Raw genomic sequence first — 23,640 nt, forward strand, 5'->3', positions numbered from 1 at the left:
TCAAGAAGAGGTTTCTGATTACTCTTTCAGAAAGAGTATTATCTAAGCACATGCATGAGCTTGAACTTAAAGAACAGAATATACAATACTGTAGGTTGGAGCAGTATCATCATTACTGCTTGTCGAAGACAAAGCTTGCCTCTTTCACTTAATGCAGAAGAATGTTAATGTTCACGTGGCTTTCCTGGTAATAGAGGGAACAAAACCAGCTAGACATGAAATAAGGTGAGATTATCTGAGATTTTGTTCATACTTCTTAATAATATGGTAATAATACATTGGTAATTTATAGATAAGACATATAATGACAAAAATATACTTCAGTAAATAGGTGAAGTTCTGTACATTACAAACAGTAAATTGCTATAGTTCTACAGAAGATGTAATGTAATTACTTTCCAAAAAATTTAGTGTGTGTGCCTGAAAATAAGAACAGGGGATTACAGATTAATAGGTTTATTTGCTTAGCAGGTATTTTGTTGATGAAAGGACATCAGCACACCAATCTGATATTACACAATTCACTAATTTGCACTTTTAAAATAACTTACCTTTGTTTCAGGCACATTACTAGGTTAAACTATGTTTAAGTAGCTGACTAATCTCATAGTGAGATTTAAAAAGAAGTGAGCTGCAGTACCTCAGTAGCCTAGTATACAAATTCCACAACATTTATATAGTTGATGTCTTTTTACAAGGTAACTTCAAGGGCACTCAAACAAATGCTATGAAATTCTGATCTTCTATATACATTAAAGAGCTCCTGTAGACTTTACAGATATTGAAGTCACACCATCCTGTTAAATTCTTGATTTTCTGGACTGGAGAACTAAAGCTGAATGAATCTTCTTCTGTGTCAGTTCCGCCCTCAGTGCTTGTAAATCAGCTGCTGCCTGCTTTCTCATCTGCAGAACAAGTAATTTAAGGAATTGCAATTTAAGAAAGTTTTGGAGTTGAAATGCATATAGGTTTATATAACTAAGGTTGAATTTTATACAGGATGGCTGAATAAAGGATATATCTTTTCATCTGTAAAATTTTACATGTCTAATTAGATAGCCTAATTCTAGCACTACTTTCTCCTGTACTTTGCCTTGGTGGTTTTAAGAGACAGGTATGAAATACATTGTTCTTTCCATTCCTTGTTATACAATGGAGGAGGTGTAGCGAGTACATCCACCCTAAATTACCCAGTAAACAGGGGCATGGGCAATTTCTGTAATGTGGAGGACTCCTGTTCCAAGTATTCAGAGCTGAAAAGCTATCCAGTGCGAAGGCCTATACTATCATTGTCCTTCGAACGGGAGCCACAGGCAGCACTGGTATGGAATAAAGCAGATTAAGATGGCCATCTGTTTAAAAAGTTTTTTTTTTTTCCTTTTTATACCATTTTTTTTCCTTAGCCATGGTCTACGACTGATCAGTGCCTCACCAAGTATGTTCCTTCAATTACCTTTTGAGTGAAATGGGAATTTTATGGAAGAGATTGTGAAGCTTAGCTTATATAGTACCTTGAAAAATCTAAGTTGCTTGAAATAAGTTCAAAATCATCTAATACCCTAGTGTTCTGGAGTAATTTGGCTCAAGTGATAAAGTTGTGACAACTAACACCATAAAACTTAACAGCATAAAACAAGAGCTGTTTGTTTAGCAAGTATTTACATCATCTAATGTTTGAGAAGATCTAAGCTTTTTACACATAGTAATGTTTTAACTGTTTTAATTAAAAGGCAGAGTACCTTAATTTCTGTTATGAGTTTCATTTTTGTATCATCCACCTTCTTTCTCAGTTGATCGAGTTCATGCTGCACTGTAGTAATCCGTATGATTGTGTAATTCTGTATGAAAAAACAACAAAACTTTAAAGAGTGGCATTAGTGCACCTCTTTATTCATTGGGTGTTACTTCACCACTCAGAAAAAAATCCTCTAAACTCTTAACTCCCCTGCTTTTTTTCCCAGTCCTTGATGTGCACTGGGCTGTCTCTCATCTATAAGCAGTCTCCTCTCCCAGAGGGCAGCGCCCTTCAGCTGGGTGCAGAGTTTTTTCCACTCCCTGCTGCTTTGGGAAGTTCAGCTCCAGATCAGATCTCCCAAGTCACAGCACACTGTTTTGCAATTATATTTTATGGCTACTCCCCACTTATAATAAAAAGGCATACTTCAAATCGGACTTTTTTTCCTTCACAGGCCTAGCATCACTCTGTCCCAGTAACATTTACTGATGAGATTGCTACACTCATGTAATGTTTAGGGCAGATAATCTCCTGGTCATACAGCACGTCACTTCAGCCATAGCTGTGGGTGGGCCTATCTTTGAATTAACCTGTAAAAGTAAAATTTCTACTTTCAAAATATAGGTTCTGAAACTCCGCTTGTGTAAGCCATGGCCCCCTCAAGTCTGTAACGCTGAGGGGTGGGGGTGTACATGGTAGTTTCTTGATGTTCCAAGCCTTTAAAAATGCTATTAAAGTGCTAGCTGAAGCAAATTATGTGATAAAGTTGCCCATACAAGGAGTCATTAGTATCTGTAGCCTCTCATCTCTGAGCTCCTGCTGTAAGCTTCTCCCCACCCAGCGATGTAGCTGCCTGCGTACAGGGGTCGAATTCCCAGCTCTGCCACTGCACAGCCATGTAACCGTGGCACAGACCACTGAGAAAGCATGAAAGGTACACGATCATGCAGAAAAAAACCTGGCAGTGCTGTCAGACTAGGTGGGGGCTACCGAGGAATCACCCTGTCATTGGGCTGAGTCACCAGTGAGGACAAAGCTGGTGGAAGATGGGAAACCAGTGACAGCGGGATCTGTTCCCCAACGCCTGACTCTTCCTACCTGACTGACGCCTCCCTGGCCAGCATGTTGCTTACAAGGGGTGGCGAGCATACTTATCCTTAGTCTAAAAGCTCATTAAATCTTAGCTATCTTCTGTGTGTGCTAGCCAATAAGTAACTGCCGTATACATGTTAAGCTGTGCATATCTGTTCACATAAGGCTTCTTGGTGTCTAGCCAGAGAGACCTAAAAAACCCCAACTGATACCCCTCCCAAAAGGAGGAATAACATACCTAAATATAGCTTGTAATATAATGTAATACCAACCTTATTAATATTTTTATATTGTAGATATTTATATTAAGATAGCTCAAATAATACACGTTTGTATATAATATACACTTCTAGATTGTACGTACACTCTCCCACCTTTCAGATACAAGAAAGGGACAATTATTCTTCCTAGTCTAGCTCCAGATTTGCCAACAGACTTGCTTCCATTAACATATTTATAAAATTAGCATATATAATTATTGGGAGAGGTGTTTCCTCCTTTTCTCTTTTCTTTTTTTTAATTCCTCTCTGATTTGACACCAACAGCATAATGTGAGACTTACAGTTGCACAATAGTTGATGTGCAACCACCCCAAAAGGCTCAGACACATTTCTTGTCCTCCAAACTAGAATTCATTACAGCTGTATGTCAAATTTGGGATGATGAGAACAATATAGAACTGAAAAATTCATTAATCATACTGAACAAAAGGGGCTTTTGTTATGAGAAGGTATTATACAAAGACAAAGACTCAAGCACTTCTTCAGTCTTTTTGAAAAGAATGGGCTGAAGGAATTTTATACTTCAGATCATTACAAGATATTTGGCTGTTAAAGCTAGTTTACAAGTCATCATTTTTTTGGTGACAAATTTGTTACTTTAAAAAAACCCAAGCTGTGTAAAAAAAAGAGATTAAATAATACAAACAAATACCTTGGAGTTTGTCACGTTGCTTGGTTGTTTCCGGCTATCTCTGGCTCTCAATTGCAAGAGTAATTTCTGGTGATAAAGCTCTACATCTTGTCGCAGTTTGTTTAAAGCATCTTCCAGTGAAACCGTAGCTTTCTTAGTTTCAAAGTACTTCTTTTTCCATTCCTCACGAACTACAAAGGAAAACAGTAATACTGTTTGGTCTTTTTCACCTTATGGTAAAGTCTGTTGAATACAGTAATGACCAACTGATCTCACAAGATTAAGTTGGCCAATGCACACATTAAAACATGGCAGTAGGTTTCTTTTAAAAAAGCACTTAGTGAAAAATCTCCATTAAAATGACATTCACTACAAATGCAACTGAATTTTCACGCAATCACCTGCAACAAGAGGCTTTGTATGCCCACCAAGATACAACACAAGGTCCAAAACGAAAATTTCATTCAGCCTGGCTGTCATTCACCTGCACTGTAAGTGCTCCAGACCTGCAAAGACTGGTATGCCCACCAGTCTGAAGTCCGCTGCTTTACTGTAGCAGAATATTTAGCACTGTAGATTTACGCAAAACTTGAGCTCTGCAGGGCCAAAGATTCTGAACAGCTGAGTTTTGTACAGAAGTCCCAAGATTATGGGAAACGGCTATTTACCTTTACACTTAAATATGATTCCTCCTACGTTGTTAATGTGCTATCAACAACTGGCCCATAAATCCGCCCTGGCTGGTGTGGCAGTCTTATGGCCACATACATCTGTCCACTCGTCTGCAAAGTGTTTTAAATGATCCCTTCTTTCAAGGCACATTTTAGGAAATCAGGACAACTGCTTCTCAGAAACTTACCCAAAAGAACCTAGGTGTTGGAGGACTATACAGTATGTAACTGAGAATGGCTGTCAGCATGGCAATCTTTGGAGGATATTAAATAAAGACTGCATTGCTGTCCCTACAGAATATGCTCGTCCCTTCATAACTTGTGAAGAAATGTTTACAAATGCACTTACTTAAGAAAATGTACAGGTCTGATAAAAATAATTCATAGATAAAGACATTCCTTAAAGAACCTGCAGAAGCTGTTTGAATCCTTGTGAAATAAACTTTACCTAATTGGATACCATAATTTAAGACAACACAGGAGCCATTTAGGGCTTATCTCAGCAAGGCAAATTATCCTGCCTTGCAGCTCCACGCTAGTACAGATTCACTGCTTCAAGTACCCAGGTTTGGTCTTTTTAAAATGCAGCCTCGCCATGCTGCAGAATGCAGCGTAGCCATGTCCTTAGAGAATAACTGGAAGAATTGGCTTGTCTTCTTTCTACAAAGCTGCAAATAACAGTTGAGACTCCTAGAGATTTAGCTGTATTTAAGTACGAAGAGAACGCTCTTCAAACACCAGTGATTAAACCTCATCTCTATAACTGGAATGTGACTCGGGAGGATAGTTTAAGTATAAACCTGAAAATAATGTTATGAAGAAAATTTGAGTGGGATTTCAATGAGATTTTTTCCTTGTTAAAAAACAAGGGTTGTCAAGCTTGTCATGACAGGCTTGTAAATTGCATGCCATAAGCTTAATACCATTAGACAGGAGGAACAAAAAGTATTACGCTGGCAATTTAACTAGAACCCCTATCGCCACACTGAAAACCTCTGTCAAGCACCAGCTAAAGGTAGGCTTAGAATATGGCAGCTGCCCTGGGCCTCTAACAGCAAAGCGACCTGCGGTAGCTCTCTGGGCACTGTATGTACATGGGGCACAACCTGAAAGGTTTATAAAAAACAGGCTATTTTTAGCTTTGTAAGACTGCCACAAAAAAACTGGAAGGAAACGCTGCAACCTTGAATCTTTTCAGCATGCTGTTATACAGATGAGCCTTCTCGGAGCTACGGGTTAGCAAACTGCTCTCTCTGTAATTAAGCTCACTGACAAGGAGACAAAGTTTTTCACATTGGTTTCAGTGTCATTTCTCAATCATTCCAAATTCCATAATAAAAGTGTACCGTGGTATCTCCTCAGCTTATTTTGTTCCAGTAACCTTTTAGCTTTTTTCATCAGTTCTTCTCTAGTTTTTTCCATGTGCCTTCTGTCTTTCTTCATTTGTTGCAATTGTTCTACCATCCCGTTTTCTAAAGAAATTATAATTGTGTTTAGCAAGCATTTGGATACTGTAAATAGGAAGGATCAATCAAGATTTTTGTAATGCACCCATCACAAATCATGCCAAAAGCCCTGTCAGAACAGGCAGTGGAAATGATTTTATTCTAATAAACTATCTCTAACTTTTCAAAATGGCTGGTGCATTGGGAAAAAGTGAGAAATCCAGCATGCATCCAGACACACATACATACAAACAAGTAAACACCCTCTTATATGTCTAGACAATGTATCACTAACACTATATATTCAAGATATGTATACACTTCATACATTGAAAACTCTTGCCACAGGAAGCCAAAAAAGCCTCCCAAAGATTATTTCCTGCTCAAAATACTTCGTGATATAAACTGTGGCAAAATCTTGCTGTCATAGGGAGGATAGCATCTCAGACTTTCACTAGAGTGCATCAATGGGTCAATCACTCACTTTCTCACTGTTCCCCTCCACCACAGTAGAGGATCCTCAGCAATACTTCTAGCGGCTTTCTTTGCTACATTCTCACTTGAGCCTGCAGTATTTCATCCCATCTCCCTCCTTTTCTCCTTCCATCCCCAAGTCCACAATCTGGGTTTTCTAGCACTGGGAACCTGCCATGTTCCATGAATAGCCCATGCATTTATAAATGCCTGGAATTTTCCAGCCACAAATTAAGATTTGTAACAATACTGTCAATGAATGTATGTACAAAATATTTTATAAAGTAGGTATTTCTGTCTTGATTAACTATTCAGTCTTGATTAACCATTCATTTCACTGCAACTTTTTGGAGTCATATACTCACTTGTTGCAGGAACCTGAGCTGGAATCATAGGAAGTGCCAAAAAAGGTGGACTAGGAGGTGAAATATATTCTTTTGGACAAGTAAGATGATTTTTCTTGTTTTCATCTGCCTATAGAATCAAAAGATACAACTATAAGGACATAACCCATAATCCTCAATAGTTACATAAGACATATACCCTGAAAGTGGCCTGAGTGAATGGGAGGGCTGAATTTGAATTCTGCATATAAGCTTTTTTATTCTGTTACCAGCACAAATGATTGCCAAATTACAAACAGCTGGACCTCTGCAAATAAAATCATAACACTGAACCCTTACATCACAGAGAACATACAGGCAAAAATGTAGACTGTTGCTAAATGTTCTTGTTCATGCCTATAACCCCACAAGTTACTGACACACCCATGCAACACTAGAAATAACGGGCCTTAAAACTGCCACCTGGCTCATTGCTTACAAAGCCTGGACTGCCAAAGTCTGAACTAAAATTTACAATAGCAGAGTTTCCATTCCATTATTATTTTCATAAGACTCCACTACAACCACTTCTGCACAAGAGCTCAAAGGCTCACAGCTAATAGTGATGGCTGTTACGCTGTACAATTGCACGTGGGTGCTGAGTTTTCCTAAACATGTTCTTAATCTAATACTATGACTATATCATATCTATGTCTTAAAGGATTTTATAGTTTTTATCAGAAGTTTTGCTTGGCTTGAAAGACAAATTTGTCCTATAGGAAATACAGAACTATAAAAACGTCACAGACAAAACCGATAAAATGTTACTGTCAAGAAACTGTAGACAGAATTCAGGTAACATTAGTAAGACTGAGACTGAAACTGTAGTTTCTGTTGAATTATAACCAGAGGTATAACTTCTGATGATTTAATTGTTTACAAATATAGTTGATTTTTCATTAGTAAATCTGCTAAGTAGCAGTGCATAAATTAACTTTTCTCAATTGCTCTCAAGTCTACATTTGAGTATTTCATATTCCTAATGAGTTACCTGTCTTATAAAATAAGAATATTTCTATCTGGAGGACTATGTTTATTGCTCAATATTACTAGGAATATTTTATCTTTAAAAACATACCTCATCAGGATCATCTATAGACTTGTTAGTTCTGTATTGCTGGAAACTAGAGATAAAATCAAAGCAGTAAGTGAAAATTAATGTAATGAAATTGGTTTTTCCCCCATTTTCTTTCATATAGTTGAAGTCTGTAAAATAATTTTCTAAGTATGAATTGATATTATCTGTTATTTTAGTAGAATCATTATTTACTAACCTTTGTTTTTTGTGTGCATATTCTGTGGTTTGGTCTTCCATTATTTTAATAATTCCAGAACCCTGTATTCTGTCTCTTCTTAGTTCAGTATCTTTCTGGTGGTCATTATTTTCCATGTTTGTTAGTTCTGTGAAAGGACAGCGATGATTAAAAAATATAGATTACACTCACAAAATTCAAGCTGTTTTGACTGTCAATGCCTGGACTTTCCAACATGTATTAGAAATTCAGTGAATCGATTCAATAAATAATGATACCTCTGGGGCTTAGAAATGTATAAATAACAGAAAAAGAAATGAAGTGAAAAACAAAAAAGATATCTGTTTTGAGAATTTGTACCTAACGAATTCTGGCAATTACTACAAGAAACATTATCACAGATAAAGAAACCACTTAATTATTTCATCTTCCCTAAACTAATTCTGTATGTAACACTTTCTGTCTTTCAGAAACTGAAGATCCCCTACAAACTGGAGCTAGCAAGAAAGGGAGAACAAAATGTTTTGCATTTAAATGTTAATGAATAAATGTTATCTGCTTTAAAATATGTACAATAAATATTTCAAAAGAAAATTGCTGACAGACTTTACCTTTGCTAGTACAAAATCCTACAATCTTCATAATTCAAAATCAAGTTATGGAAAATTTTCAGTTATTTACATATATATTTGTATATTAAGAAGTCTCATACTTAGTATCAGTTAACATGATGATGGAGGGATAAAGCTGGTTTTGATATATTATGACTGAAAAATGAAATTACTGAAAAGTCATCTACGAAAGCCTTTTCTAATACATTCTCCAGGCACATCTCAAAGAACACACTATCTGAATTTTGTTTTCTTCCTCAAAGTGCTGGATATCCAGAAAATCATTCTAATTAAATCTGTAAGGTGCCCATACCGATGAAAAACAGAATATTGCCTTATTTAATAATTACTCATTAAAAATTTGCAATAGGATAAAGGTCACCTTTTTTACATTAACTACAAAATTCTACTCAAATATTAAGACTTGTCTTTCAAAATTATTTCCTGAAAACCAATTTACATTATAATCTTGATGAAAATACAGCAGTAGTCACTCAAACTTAAATATGTCAGTCATTTCTTTATTGGCGATCACTAAAAATAGAAGAATGTTAACATTCTATTATATACCATTATATAACCATTTGGGGATTTAATGGCCCTCAGTATCCATAAGACGCTCCATTTTAAAGGAAATAGCAGTTAATAGATCTCTTCCAAACAACATTTTCTATTTTGCAAAGAACTGTTCTCTAGTTAATACTTTTGTAGTATTTTCACTGTAGTCTGTTCAAAGAGTTCTTTCACCTCTCAGTTTTAGGAATGCATATAAATAAACACTATATGGGAGGGAGGGGAGGAAACATTTCCTCTTCAGTAGTAATGTAGCCATGGATAAGATGACAACGGAATTGTAAGTGAATAAATGCTTCCCTGATATACTGATAACAAGATTTTTTTCATTTAGAATTGCTGTTGAATTATGAGATCATTATCGTACATCTTTACAGTAGCTGCTTCGTAATTTTTTTCATATAAATAAGATTAGACAAGCGTGTCAACTATAGTAAAGTGTTTCCTTATATCAGTACACAGTGATAAAGGACTAATCCAAAGTGAAACTACAGCTCTTTGAAATACATCATCATTATTAAAGAAATTAGAATACTGTTTTGACAGCAATATTCCAACTCATGCTTTAAATTTCTTAAAACTTAGCTTTACTCTGCCAACTTTCTAAAATGCATTCTTTAGCAAAAAGATGACAATGAACAGTTGTACCCTTTTGATATTTAACGTGATTTGGGGGTGTTTGGTTATTCTGGCCTTGTTCATCATTGAGGTTTACATGAAGAGTGGAAGTGGTTCGTTTGGCTTTCTCATTCCACTCAGGAGTGTTACGCTCTCCTTGATCTTGGCTGAGATGATTTTGCTGAGCGGTCTGTAATACCATATCACTCTTTCCAGACTCCCGGTCTGCAGGATTTGAATGACTTGGTGTGAAGAGAGATCCATTGGATCCATTTTGATCTGCATAGTAATTGATATTAGAAAAGAGAAATATTATTTTATTGTAAATTTTAACCATAATATTTATTCCTCTCCTCCTCCATCATCCTCCTGCAGTACATTGGTTAAACTAACCTTTTTCTCTAAACTGTATTAGTTTTTCTTGAATCCTGTTGTTATGGTCTTGCTTGTGTTTTGTGTGCAAAACTGGAACAGGTTTTTTCTCCCCCCGTTCCACAGATCTGTGCACTTCCTGATTTTCTAGCTGGTAACTGTTCTGCATACTTTCTAAAAATTGTTTGCTTTTTTCAGGTTTTGGTTGAGGAAGACTGGATAATCTTGATCCAGAACTAAAACTATTAGCTTCTGCATTAAAGTGATGTCTTTGTTGAGTTGATGCTGATAACGGATAAACATCTTCAAAGTATTCCACTCCAGGTAATAAATATAATTCAGGATAAAGTGCCTATAATATGCAGCATATTCATCAGACAGGACAAAAGAGGAAATGTAAAATGTAAAAAGTTTCTGAAAATTATGCCTTAAAAGCCATTCAATACATACGTAAGGAGGAACAAATGACTTCAGTTCCAGTTCTGTTTCTTGCTTTGCTTTCACCTCGGAAGATAAAGAATGGAAGCATAACCAATAAAATAATTTTTTATCAATAATGTTGCATATCACTTAATTTCTGTGTTCTATCACCACTTTTACATACTATGTTTTTTCATAACCAGCACTATCTTTTGTAGTGGCCTCATGGGGAAGAAGAAACATAGACTACTATCCTGTTTTCTAACATGGCACTGAAACTTTATTTTGTCTATGTTTCAAAAATTTCAATCAGACCCACACGAGTACATGGATATACTGAATAATTCTTTTTTTTTTTTATCCTTTGCACTTTATGTTATGGTTCAAAGGACATGATCCAACAGTCACAGCAGAAGAAAGTCTTTGACTTTCTTTACCAAAAGTTGCTTTAAGCTGAATCTGAATAGAAATGCTGATTCTTACGTAAATCTTTTCTATTCGCCTCACAGAATACTGCAAAATAATTAATGTATATAAAAAGAAAAAACCTATTACTCTCCTATGTCTTCTGTATTTATTGTTTATCCTAATAGTCTTTGTGTGATATATACTTTCAGAGTTTAAGTCATCTAAAAACAAAGTCCAAGATAAGCATTGTTTATTTGAAAGATGTGCTCTGACAGGAAAAAAAATAAATCTTAGCTTACACTTAAATAATGAAATTGAACTAAACATGGGGCCAAATTCTATTCTCAGTAATGGCTGGGCAGTGCCACTGATTCACTGTCAGAGACATGGGCTATATGCAAGAAAAGGAAGAGCAAATTAACTGAAAAATAAACAAACTAAAATCACGTTCAAGACCCTTACTTGCAAGTAGGGTACAGCTCTCAGTGCTGCTTACATTGTCACTGTTGTGAAACAGAAGACGGGGTGGAACCCCCCCCCCCCTCCACTCAACAAATATTTGATCATGGAAATGTAATTCATGAGGTTACCATGACCCTAAACAACAAATAAATCAGTTATTTGGTTTATTGCTTTACACTTTGTTATAAACATCAAGCAATAGTAAATAACCCAAATTAAAATTATATCTTTAATTTGCCACTACATATTTTCACTTGTATCTACCGATATTTTTAATTCCACTTGAAGTCAAATGTTTTATTAATTTGATGACATTCTAAAGGAAGCTGGAAAATTCCTCCATTTACCTCAAAACTATCTGTATATTCAGAAAATATACCATCTTACTTATTATCATCCAGTTAAAAAGGCCTGAATTCTTCGAAGACACACACATTTTCAGATTTAGATTGTGTCAAAGTCTTCAAGTTTTTCTGTATGTTTTTCTACCTAGTTTTTGCATATTACTTAGTATGTATTTTAGTCTTCTGTGTGAGTAATTTTAGCGATAACTCCACTGCAAATAAAGAACGACATCAAATTTCCAGCTTGTAATTAATTTCCAAATCCATGAGGAACAGGTGAAATGAGAGACAAAAGTATTCTATGCTTATGTACATGATATAAGTCTTTGTGTACTACAAGAACAAACTTTCAGTTGGACTGATTTTCAAGTTTCTTTAATCTTTAGCTATAGTTTGTAAGATATAAATATACAAGGAATCAATGTGAGGAACAGTTATGATTCAGAGATGTAGGTTTTTGATTACATACATCTTAGGCTGTATTACTGGGCTAATTAGTGGAACACAGATGTACATCCAGAGAAGGTCTCATTCAGAGACTGATTTGTTACAGGTTCTTGGGCAGGTCACAGTGGGAACCGTTAGAGGAACTCTGACTTACTCAGCTTCCATTGCAAATTCTTCAATTGCCATATTCCCTAACCATGTACTGGGAATAATGACCTTAGGGGAATATATATTTTTTTTTCATGCAACCAGACTTGTCATATTTAATCATTTGACTTATCAAAACTAGCATCTTTTCACTGGATGGCAACTAATTACATGTGATACTTTAAAGGATGTTCCTAATATACCTGTCCAACTGTGCCTTTTTATTTGGGGAAGTAGATGTGCTCTGACAAGAGCTTATGCTCCAGCGTGTTTAAAAACAAATGCTAACAGAGCTCCTAAAGTCATCTTTTATTTGATACTATCTAATCTGCAGGAATGAAATCTGCAGTTTACATGATAAAGCAGAATAGCAATAAAAAAAAAAATAATTAACTTACCACTGCTAGTCTTTTCCCAATGCATTTTAGAAATTTGAATTTATCTGCAACTGCAACTCCACCCAGGTACTCTCCCAGCCTCTCCCGCAGCACTCTTAATGTGATGTGAGGAGACACCCTAGAATGTTGTTATTCATTAATACATCTGTAAGATCAAATAATGATGGCTAGTTAGTAAGAGGGGGAAGATAATGCTACATACATGCTGGCCTGCATGGAGAGAATAACAAAAATTGGAAATTATGTCCTAGAACTGAACCTAATTACATACAGGCCAGAGAGTCTTGGTATGGTAAAGTCAGAACATTGTATCATGTTATGGTAGACTGTATTACAAGGGCTGTCATTACATTAACTAGCAATATTTATATTTTAGGAACCCCATACAAAGGAAGAATGTGGAAGTAGCTGAAATTTGAAAACGAATCCTTCAGAATGCTCTTGCTCATCTGCAGATGAATAACAAAAACATTGGAAACTACAGTCATGCATTTCCACATAGGTGACAAGGTTTCACAGGGCTGGTCCAGGACTGTAGAACATATCCATTCAAGCACTATGGGCTAGATGAGACTTCACCACCATCCACTTCAAGTAGCAGGCACATTCCTTGGATTTTGTCTTCTCCAACACAAATTTACAGTTGGGTATGTGCATGCATACATGCAAATGTATTTTAAATCAAAAAACAAATGCTGCAGAGTGAACACTTCCACCATAGTTTGAGGATGAGAGAGCTGATGCAAATATGAATTGCATCATTTAACGTACTACTGAAAACCATGCAAATATTAAAGTAACGAGCTTAGTAATGAGATAAAAATCACTGTAGAATAAAAAGCATCTCTGCAGAATAAAACCAAATGTGCAAGAGGCACATAAAAGCTCTGCAGCACAGCATAAACAATTCTAATTCCTCCTATGCTGCCATGCCGAATAAACCGGGGAACAAATTCAGGCCTGAGACTGTTAATCACCCATGCTGATTAAGTGTCAGTATACTACTTAGCAGGACCTAGCACGATAGCTACCCAGGCAGCTATCACCCTTCAAGCAATGCACAGACACAGCTTGGGGGATAGCATGTGCCATTCTCAGTAAGCAGTATAGACAGGAACGTGCCATTCCTTCGCCCTGGACAGGTCTTCAACATCAACCTTTCAGGGTTCGTTTGCACTTTCAAACACCCCTATATACCTTCATTTCACATTGTAGGTGTGTAAAAACACCATCAGTTTCATCTCATAAACACAGTACTTCAGTGGGATACAGTGCTTCCCTCACATTATTTCAAACACCCTGGACTTTGAGGACCCTCCTGAAGATCATAAATCTGCCTTGGAGCACAGGCATGCAGCCGAGGAAGCCAAAGTCTGCAGAGCGGACACATCCAGGTTACACTGCTTGGTCCCTGTAGATTCTGCTACTGTTTATTTCTTCCCCAGCTACTTTTGGCCCACGCTTGCTGCAAATATTAGCCCTAATGTCATCTATTTCAAATGTATAAAGAAATACATGAAAGTTGGATACATAATTCAATACTCATCCTTCCAAGGTCTTATGTGAGAAGTGAGATGATCTATAACTCTAAGACCTCTCATTCAGTATCATTACTTCAAGCGGATGTCTCAGAGAAGATATACCTTTTGAATGGTCTTCTAAAACACAATAAATGCAAGCTCTTTCAGAGGCAGTTCTAACACTGCACATACTTCACTGATAAAGTCTGTCCAAACCAGCAAAGGAAAACTGAATCTAAGACATTTATAAACAGTAGGGAAAACATTGAGGCAACTACAGGGTATCCTGGAAGAAAAGTATCTGGGTATACAGAACCTGAGACATAGGACAGGAATTTATCTAAAAATTATTTGCCAGTGCAGCTTCTAGGAACATATAGTATTATATTTCTTACTTGCAGCCACTGGCTAGCAGAAGACTAGTCATATCACAGTCATTTGCTTCAGGGTGCTCCTTTAAAAGCAATGCAAACTAGAGTTCACTGCAGCCATCTCATCTAGAAATAACACAAGTATGACTTCTGTGGTGAGGAATGAGGAATAAATAAAAGATCACAGAGGCTGAGAAATCAAGCTCATGGGAACAAGAACTCAGGGCCATAAATAATTACACACTTAATATTTCCCTGTAATTCATGATTAATGGAAGCAGCCTGTACTTAGACCTAGGAATCCTTTGTTAAGCTGACTCAGACAGTACTAGGATTGTCAAGCTGACTGGACAGTGCTATAAACAATGGCCAAACAGCATTAGTACCAGCAAGTCTGCTGTTCCCCCTCCTGGATTATAATAAGACATTTTTAAAAACATTTTTTGTTTTTAAAGACTGGTACACTGGCCGGGTGCTAGTTAGTTATTTGTAATGCTAACGTACCGCAGCATTGTGTAGTACCCATAGAATAGTTAATTAGCAATTATTTAAGACTCATTAGCAAGCAACAAATACCCAGACAGATATAAACCCACTGAAATCAATGAGAATCCTAATTTAAGTTGATGCATCAGAATTGAGACTTAGTGAAATAAACTAGAGAAGAGCAGGCGGTGACAGATGTCCAATCGCATGAAATGATCTAGTTCCCACTCCATCCATGTATTTTGCACCTCTGCTGGAGACTAGAATAGCAAACAGAACAGATACATGCACTTATTTCCTCTGGTTTTGAGCAGCCTTTCAACAAAAGAACCTGCAAGAATGAATACATTCTGCCCTATATGCCTCTACTGCTGTCAGTCTTTTCAGCGGCGCAATATACTGTCCTAAATGGACAATATAAGCCTAAATTTATATTAGTTAAAACCCATATACCCTGCAGTTTAAGCTAAGCTGACAGGTTTTGCACAGGAGCAGACAAGGTGTACATAAAAGCTCTGTTTCAATATGCATCTTTACGTTATTTGATTTTTCTTCAATTTCTTACCACACTATATACATACAGGTTTTGTAAGTAAAGTGTTTAGGAGTATAAAACAAACTTTCAAAGTTACGAAAGATTAAAACAGAAACTCTGTGCCAGGTTTGGGCCTAGGACTACGAACTGAGGTATTCTTTCAGTAAGTCTTCTAAATAGCTACTGGAGAGCAAATATAGCACATGGTGTTGTGGGCAACCTTTCAGAAATACGACTGAAGAAGAAGGAAGATATGTTGGTGGTTGTATGGGCTGTAATGCTTCCCCTTGAGAAACATGGCTTAAGCTCCTTCTTTGGACTGAGAGAGCTCAGACTGACATATCCCTGTTCCTGGGAACTGACAGGCTATCCCATCTTCATCAAGCCACACTGCCCTGAAGCTGGCCCGCTGCTGAAAAGAATTCAAGACTTTGATAACGAGGCTCAAGGAGACAGAAAAAATACAAGACTGTGATTTTACAACATAAAATTATTCCGCAGAAATACTAGCACTGCTCTGAAAGTGTTTCAATGGCCTACACCATGGGCTGCAATGCAGCTGAGCTTGACACCGTCCAAATAAGCATAACGCTAGCCATAGGCACCGCTTACCCTCCAGAAATTATTAGAGAACAAGTCTCCTCTGACAGATGTAATTGCATTCTGTAGAGCAACAGCTGAACTAAATGACTGAAGGACAATGGAGAGGACCTACCACCTACATGAAGCCTAAGACTATACTCACCTTATAAACCCAGCTGAGATGAATTTGCTAGTAAGAGCTACAGGAACTGTATTCAGCTTGAAGTTCCACACTTCTTCTGGGACATAAAAAACATGGAGCTCCACCAACTAAATAAAGAACAGATGATCACAGCTGTAGATACCCTCTTCTATATGCTTTGTTTTGTTTAGGCAGGCTTCGAATTTCTAGGGGCAGAAATGGCTTCTTTGATAGCACATGGACTAGAAGAATGCAGCTCTATCTGACAATGACTAGATAGTGAGAAAATCAATGAGTAGAGCAATTTGTGATCAAATGCTAGCTGACAGCATTAAAATAAGTCACAATAGAAAAAGTGAAACAATGGAAATGGGAGAAAAGAGAGCCTGTGCTACTGCTGTATGTCACTGTGACAGCAACGGGCTGAGCTTACCAAAAACATACTCTGGAGCGCGTCATGGTTACAAGAATACTTCAGCTGAAATCCTACCATTGTTCATCTGACAAAAGATGCAAAGCACTGAAAGCTTGATATAAACAGCACGAGGACTTGACCTTGCCAGCAAGAAAAAAAACCTCAAAGTATTTCTGACAGTTGTTAATAATATTAGCTACCTTGGAAGCACAGAAATGCTCCTTTTGATGTCTGCAAAAAGGGTAACTAAGACTGCTCTGAGCAAGACTCACTTAGTGTTCAAACCTGTGGTAGTTGTGGGACTGTTAATGTCTAGGTCTTGATATATTTAATGAAAATCAGATGGTATTGTCAAGGATGATACACTTCTCTAAAACTAGAAACCATGCAAATAAACCATATTAAATATTTCTGCAATTGTTGAGTTACTAAATATTAACTAGAAAAGAATGCTTTCTATATATACTATGTTGAAAGCACATTTTTTCCCCCTCAGGTCCCCTAGAAATGGTACAGTGTCACTTATTTTAATATTTTTTATTTGTGAAATCTAAAAAGTCTTTATGGAAAAGTAAAAAATTTCTCACCTGTGATGTTCGAGGTCTCATTTGACTGAACGACATCTTGGTCCCTGTACTTGATCACAGTGAATGCCAGGTGGAGTTTCTAACTTTCTTTTTGATCAAAACATTTATTTAAGAATGAGTTTCATGATAATCTGTTACGAGAGGAGTTATCCATTAACACCCTTTATTTTCATTTACTGTTCTTTCCGTTGGTGAAAATAGGAAAGGTTGTTTCTGTGCTGAGGCAGAAAGCTTCCAGCTTATTGCAGACAAACAGACTCAGCCACACCTTCCACGCAAGCCAGTATCACCTAAGTAACTGGGGAACTGCTAAGTCACAGCCCTGCACCTCCGAAAGGTCTACCCTGGAGTATTCCCTCTTAACATTTTCCCCCCCTTTCATGAAATACTTGGGTTGTCTGTCACTTTCTACACAATTGTACTGTTTTCCTAAAGACGCAGACCTAAATCCCACCAAAGGGGACCCTTGCAGGGCCTGGGTTTGTCTCTGATAAAGGGACAGCTGCTGTGCCAAGCCCAGCTACACACACGGCACACCGTGCTGGCCAAACGCAGCATTCCAAAGAAACCCCACAGCGCTGGGTGACCACGTCAGAAAAATCCTTTCATCAACTACAAACCACGGCTCTGCCCTGACCTTGTGCCTTTCCTCAGCGCTCCCACTTTGAAGGCTCTTCCAGCACCTCACAGGTTACAAACCCCATTCCGGCTTCCAGGTGGCCAAACGCCCTCACTGCCCTCCTGGTCACCTTGGCAGCTCTCCCCCTACCTCTGCCACACCTGATTTACCTCTGCACCAGCACAAGTGACCAGCCCTCCCAGGTGCCTCCCAGGCCTTGCCCTGGCTCCCTGCGGTAGAACCTCGCCTCAGTGGGAGGTGCCTACTTAAAATGGTGCGCGTCTTTACTGGCCTCTTCACAAATCCACCACAACGAGCTCTCACGCATGACCCGACCGTAACATCCCACTGCTTCTCCAGTTATTCCCAGCCAAGGCTGCAGCAGATCACGGCACAGGTTTTTCCCACTAGCCCCTGCATGCCCATGGGATGTTGCACTTCGTGTTACAGCATGGCAGCCCCCCGTCCTGGGGCTTCATGCTCTTGTCATTCCCGCGCAGACGCTCCCTGCAGCAAACACCCATCGCCTCCAGCCCGCAGCCGAGGCCCCAACACGCTGGCAAGAGCAAAGTTAGTAACTTCATTCATTACACCTCAAGGTAACCTCCAGACTAGTAACCTGCTGGATACAACCACCATGATTTGCCACCTGGGTCTTCACATCGCCTTCTCTTTTAACTCGCTCTGTAGTTAAATGGCGGGTGTGTGTGTGTGTGTGCCTCATCTCTGTGCTTCCCGGCGCCCCCCCCTTCGCGGGCACCCACACCCGCCGGCGAGGGGGCAGCCGCGCTGGGGGCCCGGCCCCGCCGCCCGCCCCGCAGCGCCTTCCGCGGCGGCCCCGGCCCCGGTTGCGCAGGCGCCGGCGGGCCGGGGAGTTCGGGACGCGCCGGGAAGTTGGGGCTGGGTGTGGCGCCGCTTGCCGTGGCCGCCACCGCTCCCGCCATGTCGGGCTCCTCCAACGTGGCGGCCATGAAGAAGGTGGTGCAGCAGCTGCGCCTGGAGGCCAGCGTGACTCGCGTCAAGGTGAGAAGCGGGGACGGGACGGGACGGGGCGGACGCGCCGCCATTACAGCGCCCCGGGGACCGCGCCCCGCCGCACTCCTCGGAGGCCGCCCGGCGGGTCAGGGGCCGGGACCGCCAGCTCCGAGCAGCCCCGCCCCAGCGACCCTCCTTGGCGCTGGCGTCCCGCTCCCGGGCTTTACCCCGGGGCTCCGTCGGGCCTCCCCGGCTGAGCCGACCCCGGGGCGGCTGCGCAGCTGCGTCCCGTCCCGTCGCCTCCCCGGGGCCCGGTCCGGCCCGTCCTGGCTTCCTGCCGCCGCTCGGGGACCCCGGGGGACGGCTGCGCCCCGCGCTCCCTCACCCCTCACCCCGGGCGCGGCTCCTGCCGCCGGGCTGCTGGAGGGGCCGCCGGGCCGGGGGCGCAGCAGGTTGCCGCGGCGGGCCTGGGCCTGGCGCTGGGAAATGGGGACGCTGCCCGCCGGGTGCCGCTGGGGCGCTCTCGGGGCGAGGGCGCGCCCGGTCCAGCCAGAGAGACTCGGCAAACTGCGGGTACGGGATGCCAGGGAAGACGCAACTTTCTGAATCTTTGAGCGTTCGGTTTTTATGCGTTCAGAGTTGCAGCAAATAAAAGACGAAGCATTTTTTACTGTTCTGTTTCTAGGTCGGTACAGCCTGCCAACACCCCACCCCACCCCCCGTGTGCTATCACCTCATAAGTATGGCTATCCAAAGGGAGATAAAATGCCAGCTCAGTTCAGTAGAGCATCTTAAACAACAGGCTGCATTTTTAAATGATTCATGCTAGAGCAAGAATCTTACATTTAACAAAGCCATTTCCAAGATGTTGCTCATCCCTCGCCCTTCAGGCTTTTAAGTTTAACATGAAAACTTTCCAAACAAATTCTTACTCTAGTATCCACAATTTCTTCTCTTTTAAGAAACCAAAAAATTGCAATGAAACTGTTGTATACAATCTATGTAAGCTGTATTGCAGAATCATTTAGCAGTGTGCTTTATACTGTTTGCTGTAGTTACATCCTCAATAAAGACTGTTCAGTGAATTCTAATGCCAACTTTTATTATGACCAGGTTTCTCAGGCTGCAGCAGACTTGAAGCAGTTCTGCCTGCAGAATGCACAGCATGATCCCCTACTGACAGGAGTATCATCAAGTACAAATCCATTCAGACCCCAGAAAGTTTGTTCATTTTTGTAATTATGTGAACTACTTCAGTATCTTTCAGTGGTAAGTTCTTGAATTACTGTTCATAAACTGTTCTGTCATTAAAAATAGCTGGCTTTAAATGGGACTGCCCTGTATTAAAAGTATTCCGAAGAGACATCTGACTTCTGCAGCTGGTGTTGGTCTAGATCCCCATTTTGGGCCCTTCCTCTGGTTGTAGCTCTGTACTGGACACATGCTGTTCGTAAGTATTATGAGCAGCATTTAGCTGTTGCAGGGCTTTTGCCAGTTGCTGTTGGTGCAGCAAAGTAGTAGTGGTACCAGCTACTACTGACCTGCTATTTGGACTAACCTGGTTGTACAGTAATGCTGCTGTATCTTCCTTCTGTGTAAGAGTATTAATGCCCTTTTTTTCACGTAGGATTGCATGCCTGACATCATACATGGTGAATCCTGATTGTGGCAGATAAAGCAGACACTTGTTCTTACATTTTTAAAGAGCACTTCCAAAGATAGGTTAGTGGTGGTCTCCAAGAGCACTGTCCACACGCCCTCTAAACCAAAAGAAAAAAGTATGTAGTCCAAGAATCGTATCAGGGCCCATACTCCACTCAAATAAGCTACTACATGGGTAGCAGTTTAAATTAACTAGAAGCAGCTGAATACTCCTTTGGATTTTCATTCCAAAACTTCTATGGTTTCATTAGCCCTACTGCTGTCACTAAGAAGACCGCTAATCTGGCATTCCTTGAAAATTCTGGTAATTAGATTTTAGGCTAACCTATTTAGAAAGGTGAGCTTTAGATCCACAGTAGTCTTACCAAGACTGACAGTCACAGTAACTTGATATTTTGCCCGCAGTAAATACATAATAATTTTACTGTGTCCCTCCTCCCCATTGCCCCTTGACTTTGATCCATTGGGGGTGAAAGCATATACATTTCAAAGCACCTGATACATAGTTACCCATAGTTCACAATCCTTAGAAACCTCATAGCAAGGCTTAACCTTGTGGAATTCTGGGTTTGTAGCTGACTTACATCACCCAAAGAATTGTAGTTTGCTAGATTAAATTGTGTTATTTAGGCAGCTTTATAGAAGGAGGACCACAGTCAGACTGAGTTGTTAAAATTGTCCTGGCCTCAAGCCTGTAGAAAGCTTCCAAAATGTTGGGGTATAAACAAAGTGGTTCATGCTAGTGAAGACAGAGTAGTAACAGTAACTTTATAACAAGCAAAACCACTTCCCCCATTGTTTTGATCAATGAATTGCAGCAGTGTAACTGAAATGTGCTTTCGAGTTCCTGTATCTTTTGAAGTTATTTCTGTTGTGTATTAAAAGATATTCTTGGACACTGACTTGTGTCCACACTACTGTAGCTTCAGCTTTGAGCAGTAATTCAAGGAAGAAACCAGTTAATCTGTAAGCATTAGGCTGATAACCTATAAAAAGCCAAATAAACTGTACTTTAATCGGTGACACATACAGTTCCCCACTGAGGTTTGCCAAGATCTAATTCCTGGGTGCGGATGTCAGGAAATAACGTTTCCTCCATCTCACATGAGCATGGGCCCACACAGGGCATAAAAGGCTTAGTATTTTTCTTTCTCAGTTACAGCCTTTATCTTTCCTTTCTTTGATTTTGGAAGGGGCACTTGTTTCTGCTGCCGTTACAGGCAAGAGTCGCTAGAACAGCAGCTTTAGTTATACTACCTATATGGAAAATTTTTCCTTCACTGTATCCCTTGCAAGCACTTCCTCAAAATAGGCAATTTCTTATTTGTAATCCCGGTGTTTTCACAGTGAGCCAACAGACTTGATGTTTGCAATCAGCACCACCTCTGTGGAGTAAAGAGGAAGTGTAATTTCTTAAGTTACACAGACTCTCCCTGCTTTTCAAAGACAAAGTAAATGCCGGATACTTCTGTAGGCACCAAGTGACTGGGCACAACTTTTTCTGTCCTTTCACATTGTGTCTCCTGGAAGTCAAATTGCTATGCTTCAGTTCTTTTGTAATGGCTTTGATTATCTTCTTGCACCCTTGGTGATAGCTTAATGGTTTTGAAAGCTTATTTTATAAACTAGTAGTTCTACAAAACAGCTGTAGAAAGGCTTTTTTTTTTCCTAAATAGCTGTCCATGGCATACTCTGAAGTACATGTTCTTAGACATACAGTTGATTCATTTAGCGTTGATACTTTTCTAACTACATTTTTTTGTTTGTTTTTCAGACCTTTTAGCATCTTTTCCTAGCTGCTGATGTGTGTATGGGCAGAGTGCCTCAAGGAGTGGCCTGGTTTGAAGTCTGTACAAAAGCTTAGCTTTAATGTGCCAAATCTAACTATAAAATTGCTACTGTCGTCAAACCTCTTACCATCTACCTCTCCAAATGAACTGTATGCTAGTTACAGTACTTCTGTTTCATAAGGGAATCAGTTTTATATGCCAAGCAAAAAATAAAAGTGTCTTGAGTTAGCCTGGTCTTGAAATTACTATAATAAGCTGATTAACTTCTGGGTATCTTGACACCTCACCCGTTACTGCCTCACTCTGCAGCAGCTGGAAAGCATATACAAGAGTCTAACTTTAAATATTCTGTGCTGCTGCAAAGTTTTCCTGGGGTTGGTAGGCTTACAGAACAATGAGGCTTCATCAATACTATACTTCGAAGCATCATAAAAATAGAACAGGAAAACATTTTTTTGGCTGTTAGTTTAGAATTAAACTATACAGCTGTTCTGTATCATAGGCATCAAATAAAGACAAAGAGTAACTGAATTACTCTTTATCTTAAAGAGTAAATCTATCCTAGTAGATGACTTACTCTATGAACCATCCTACTCTTTAGGTAAATGTGAAAAAGCATATGAAAAGAAAGGAAAACAAGGAAAACTTAGCTTTTTCAGATGCCAGTGAATGTGCAAACTTAAGGCAGAACGGTATTTTATTCTGCAGGTAATACCAACTTGAGTACAGCTGAGGCTGAAGAATCATTTTAAAGATTTTAATGGGAAAACCCCTGCTCAAAGACCTCACCTGTTCAACTGAGCAGCGGTTTCAGATAAGATGATAGCTTCATGTACTTCCTGTAAACTGGCCTTATGAATTCTCTCTCATTGGTGTTTATTTCTTTTTAACTGCTTTTGGTATATACCTCTTCCAAACACAACATTCACATAAGAGATACCTGTAGGAGTCAAGCATATTTTTCTAACTTTAGCAACATGGCTGTTTTATGCAAGATGTTAATGAAACAAAATACCACAGACTTCCTGGATTGCATACAACCTTCTCAGTGCTCTCTAGATAGGAGACTATTTTTATCACCATACTGTTAGGGAACCGCATACCATAAATTAGAAAGAGATTTAAAATATTTATGTCTTACATGATTAATGGAAGACACCTGGGTTTAGCTGCTTCACAGAAAAAAAGAGC

At 39.5% G+C, this 23,640-nt stretch overlaps 2 protein-coding genes across 2 annotated transcripts; one reads left to right on the plus strand and one right to left on the minus strand.

The window, feature by feature from the left end:
* Positions 1-393: 393 nt before the first annotated feature.
* On the minus strand, positions 394-18,730 carry SPATA1 (spermatogenesis associated 1). Its single transcript, XM_027788210.2, has 13 exons — positions 17,404-18,730; positions 16,423-16,529; positions 12,766-12,883; positions 10,590-10,643; positions 10,161-10,491; positions 9,798-10,046; positions 7,987-8,113; positions 7,791-7,836; positions 6,695-6,803; positions 5,757-5,882; positions 3,761-3,930; positions 1,740-1,838; positions 394-905 (listed from the first exon to the last, which is right to left on the minus strand). Exons 1-13 carry the CDS (start codon positions 17,437-17,439, stop codon positions 801-803), a joined length of 1,677 nt encoding a protein of 558 aa, XP_027644011.2. The 5' UTR covers positions 17,440-18,730; the 3' UTR covers positions 394-800.
* A 103-nt stretch (positions 18,731-18,833) lies between these two features.
* GNG5 (G protein subunit gamma 5) lies at positions 18,834-22,677 on the plus strand. Its single transcript, XM_055815281.1, has 3 exons — positions 18,834-19,045; positions 20,111-20,266; positions 22,434-22,677. The coding sequence occupies exons 1-2, from the start codon at positions 18,965-18,967 to the stop codon at positions 20,234-20,236; spliced, it is 207 nt and encodes a 68-aa protein (XP_055671256.1). The 5' UTR covers positions 18,834-18,964; the 3' UTR covers positions 20,237-20,266; positions 22,434-22,677.
* The last annotated feature ends 963 nt before the right edge of the window (positions 22,678-23,640 follow it).

This window comes from Falco peregrinus, chromosome 10 (genome assembly GCF_023634155.1).
Source record: "Falco peregrinus isolate bFalPer1 chromosome 10, bFalPer1.pri, whole genome shotgun sequence".
Lineage (NCBI taxonomy): Eukaryota > Metazoa > Chordata > Aves > Falconiformes > Falconidae > Falco > Falco peregrinus.

Coding starts and splice junctions, on each gene's coding strand:
- SPATA1 (XM_027788210.2), bottom strand. CDS start 17,439: ATGTCGTTCAGTCAAATGAGACCTCGAACATCACAG. Junction 12,884..16,422: donor ATCTCAGCTGGGTTTATAAG/GTGAGTATAGTC, acceptor ACAACATTCTAG/GGTGTCTCCTCACATCACAT. Junction 10,492..10,589: donor AGTCATTTGTTCCTCCTTAC/GTATGTATTGAA, acceptor TGCATATTATAG/GCACTTTATCCTGAATTATA.
- GNG5 (XM_055815281.1), top strand. CDS start 18,965: ATGTCGGGCTCCTCCAACGTGGCGGCCATGAAGAAGGTGGTGCAGCAG. Junction 19,046..20,110: donor CCAGCGTGACTCGCGTCAAG/GTGAGAAGCGGG, acceptor TATTATGACCAG/GTTTCTCAGGCTGCAGCAGA.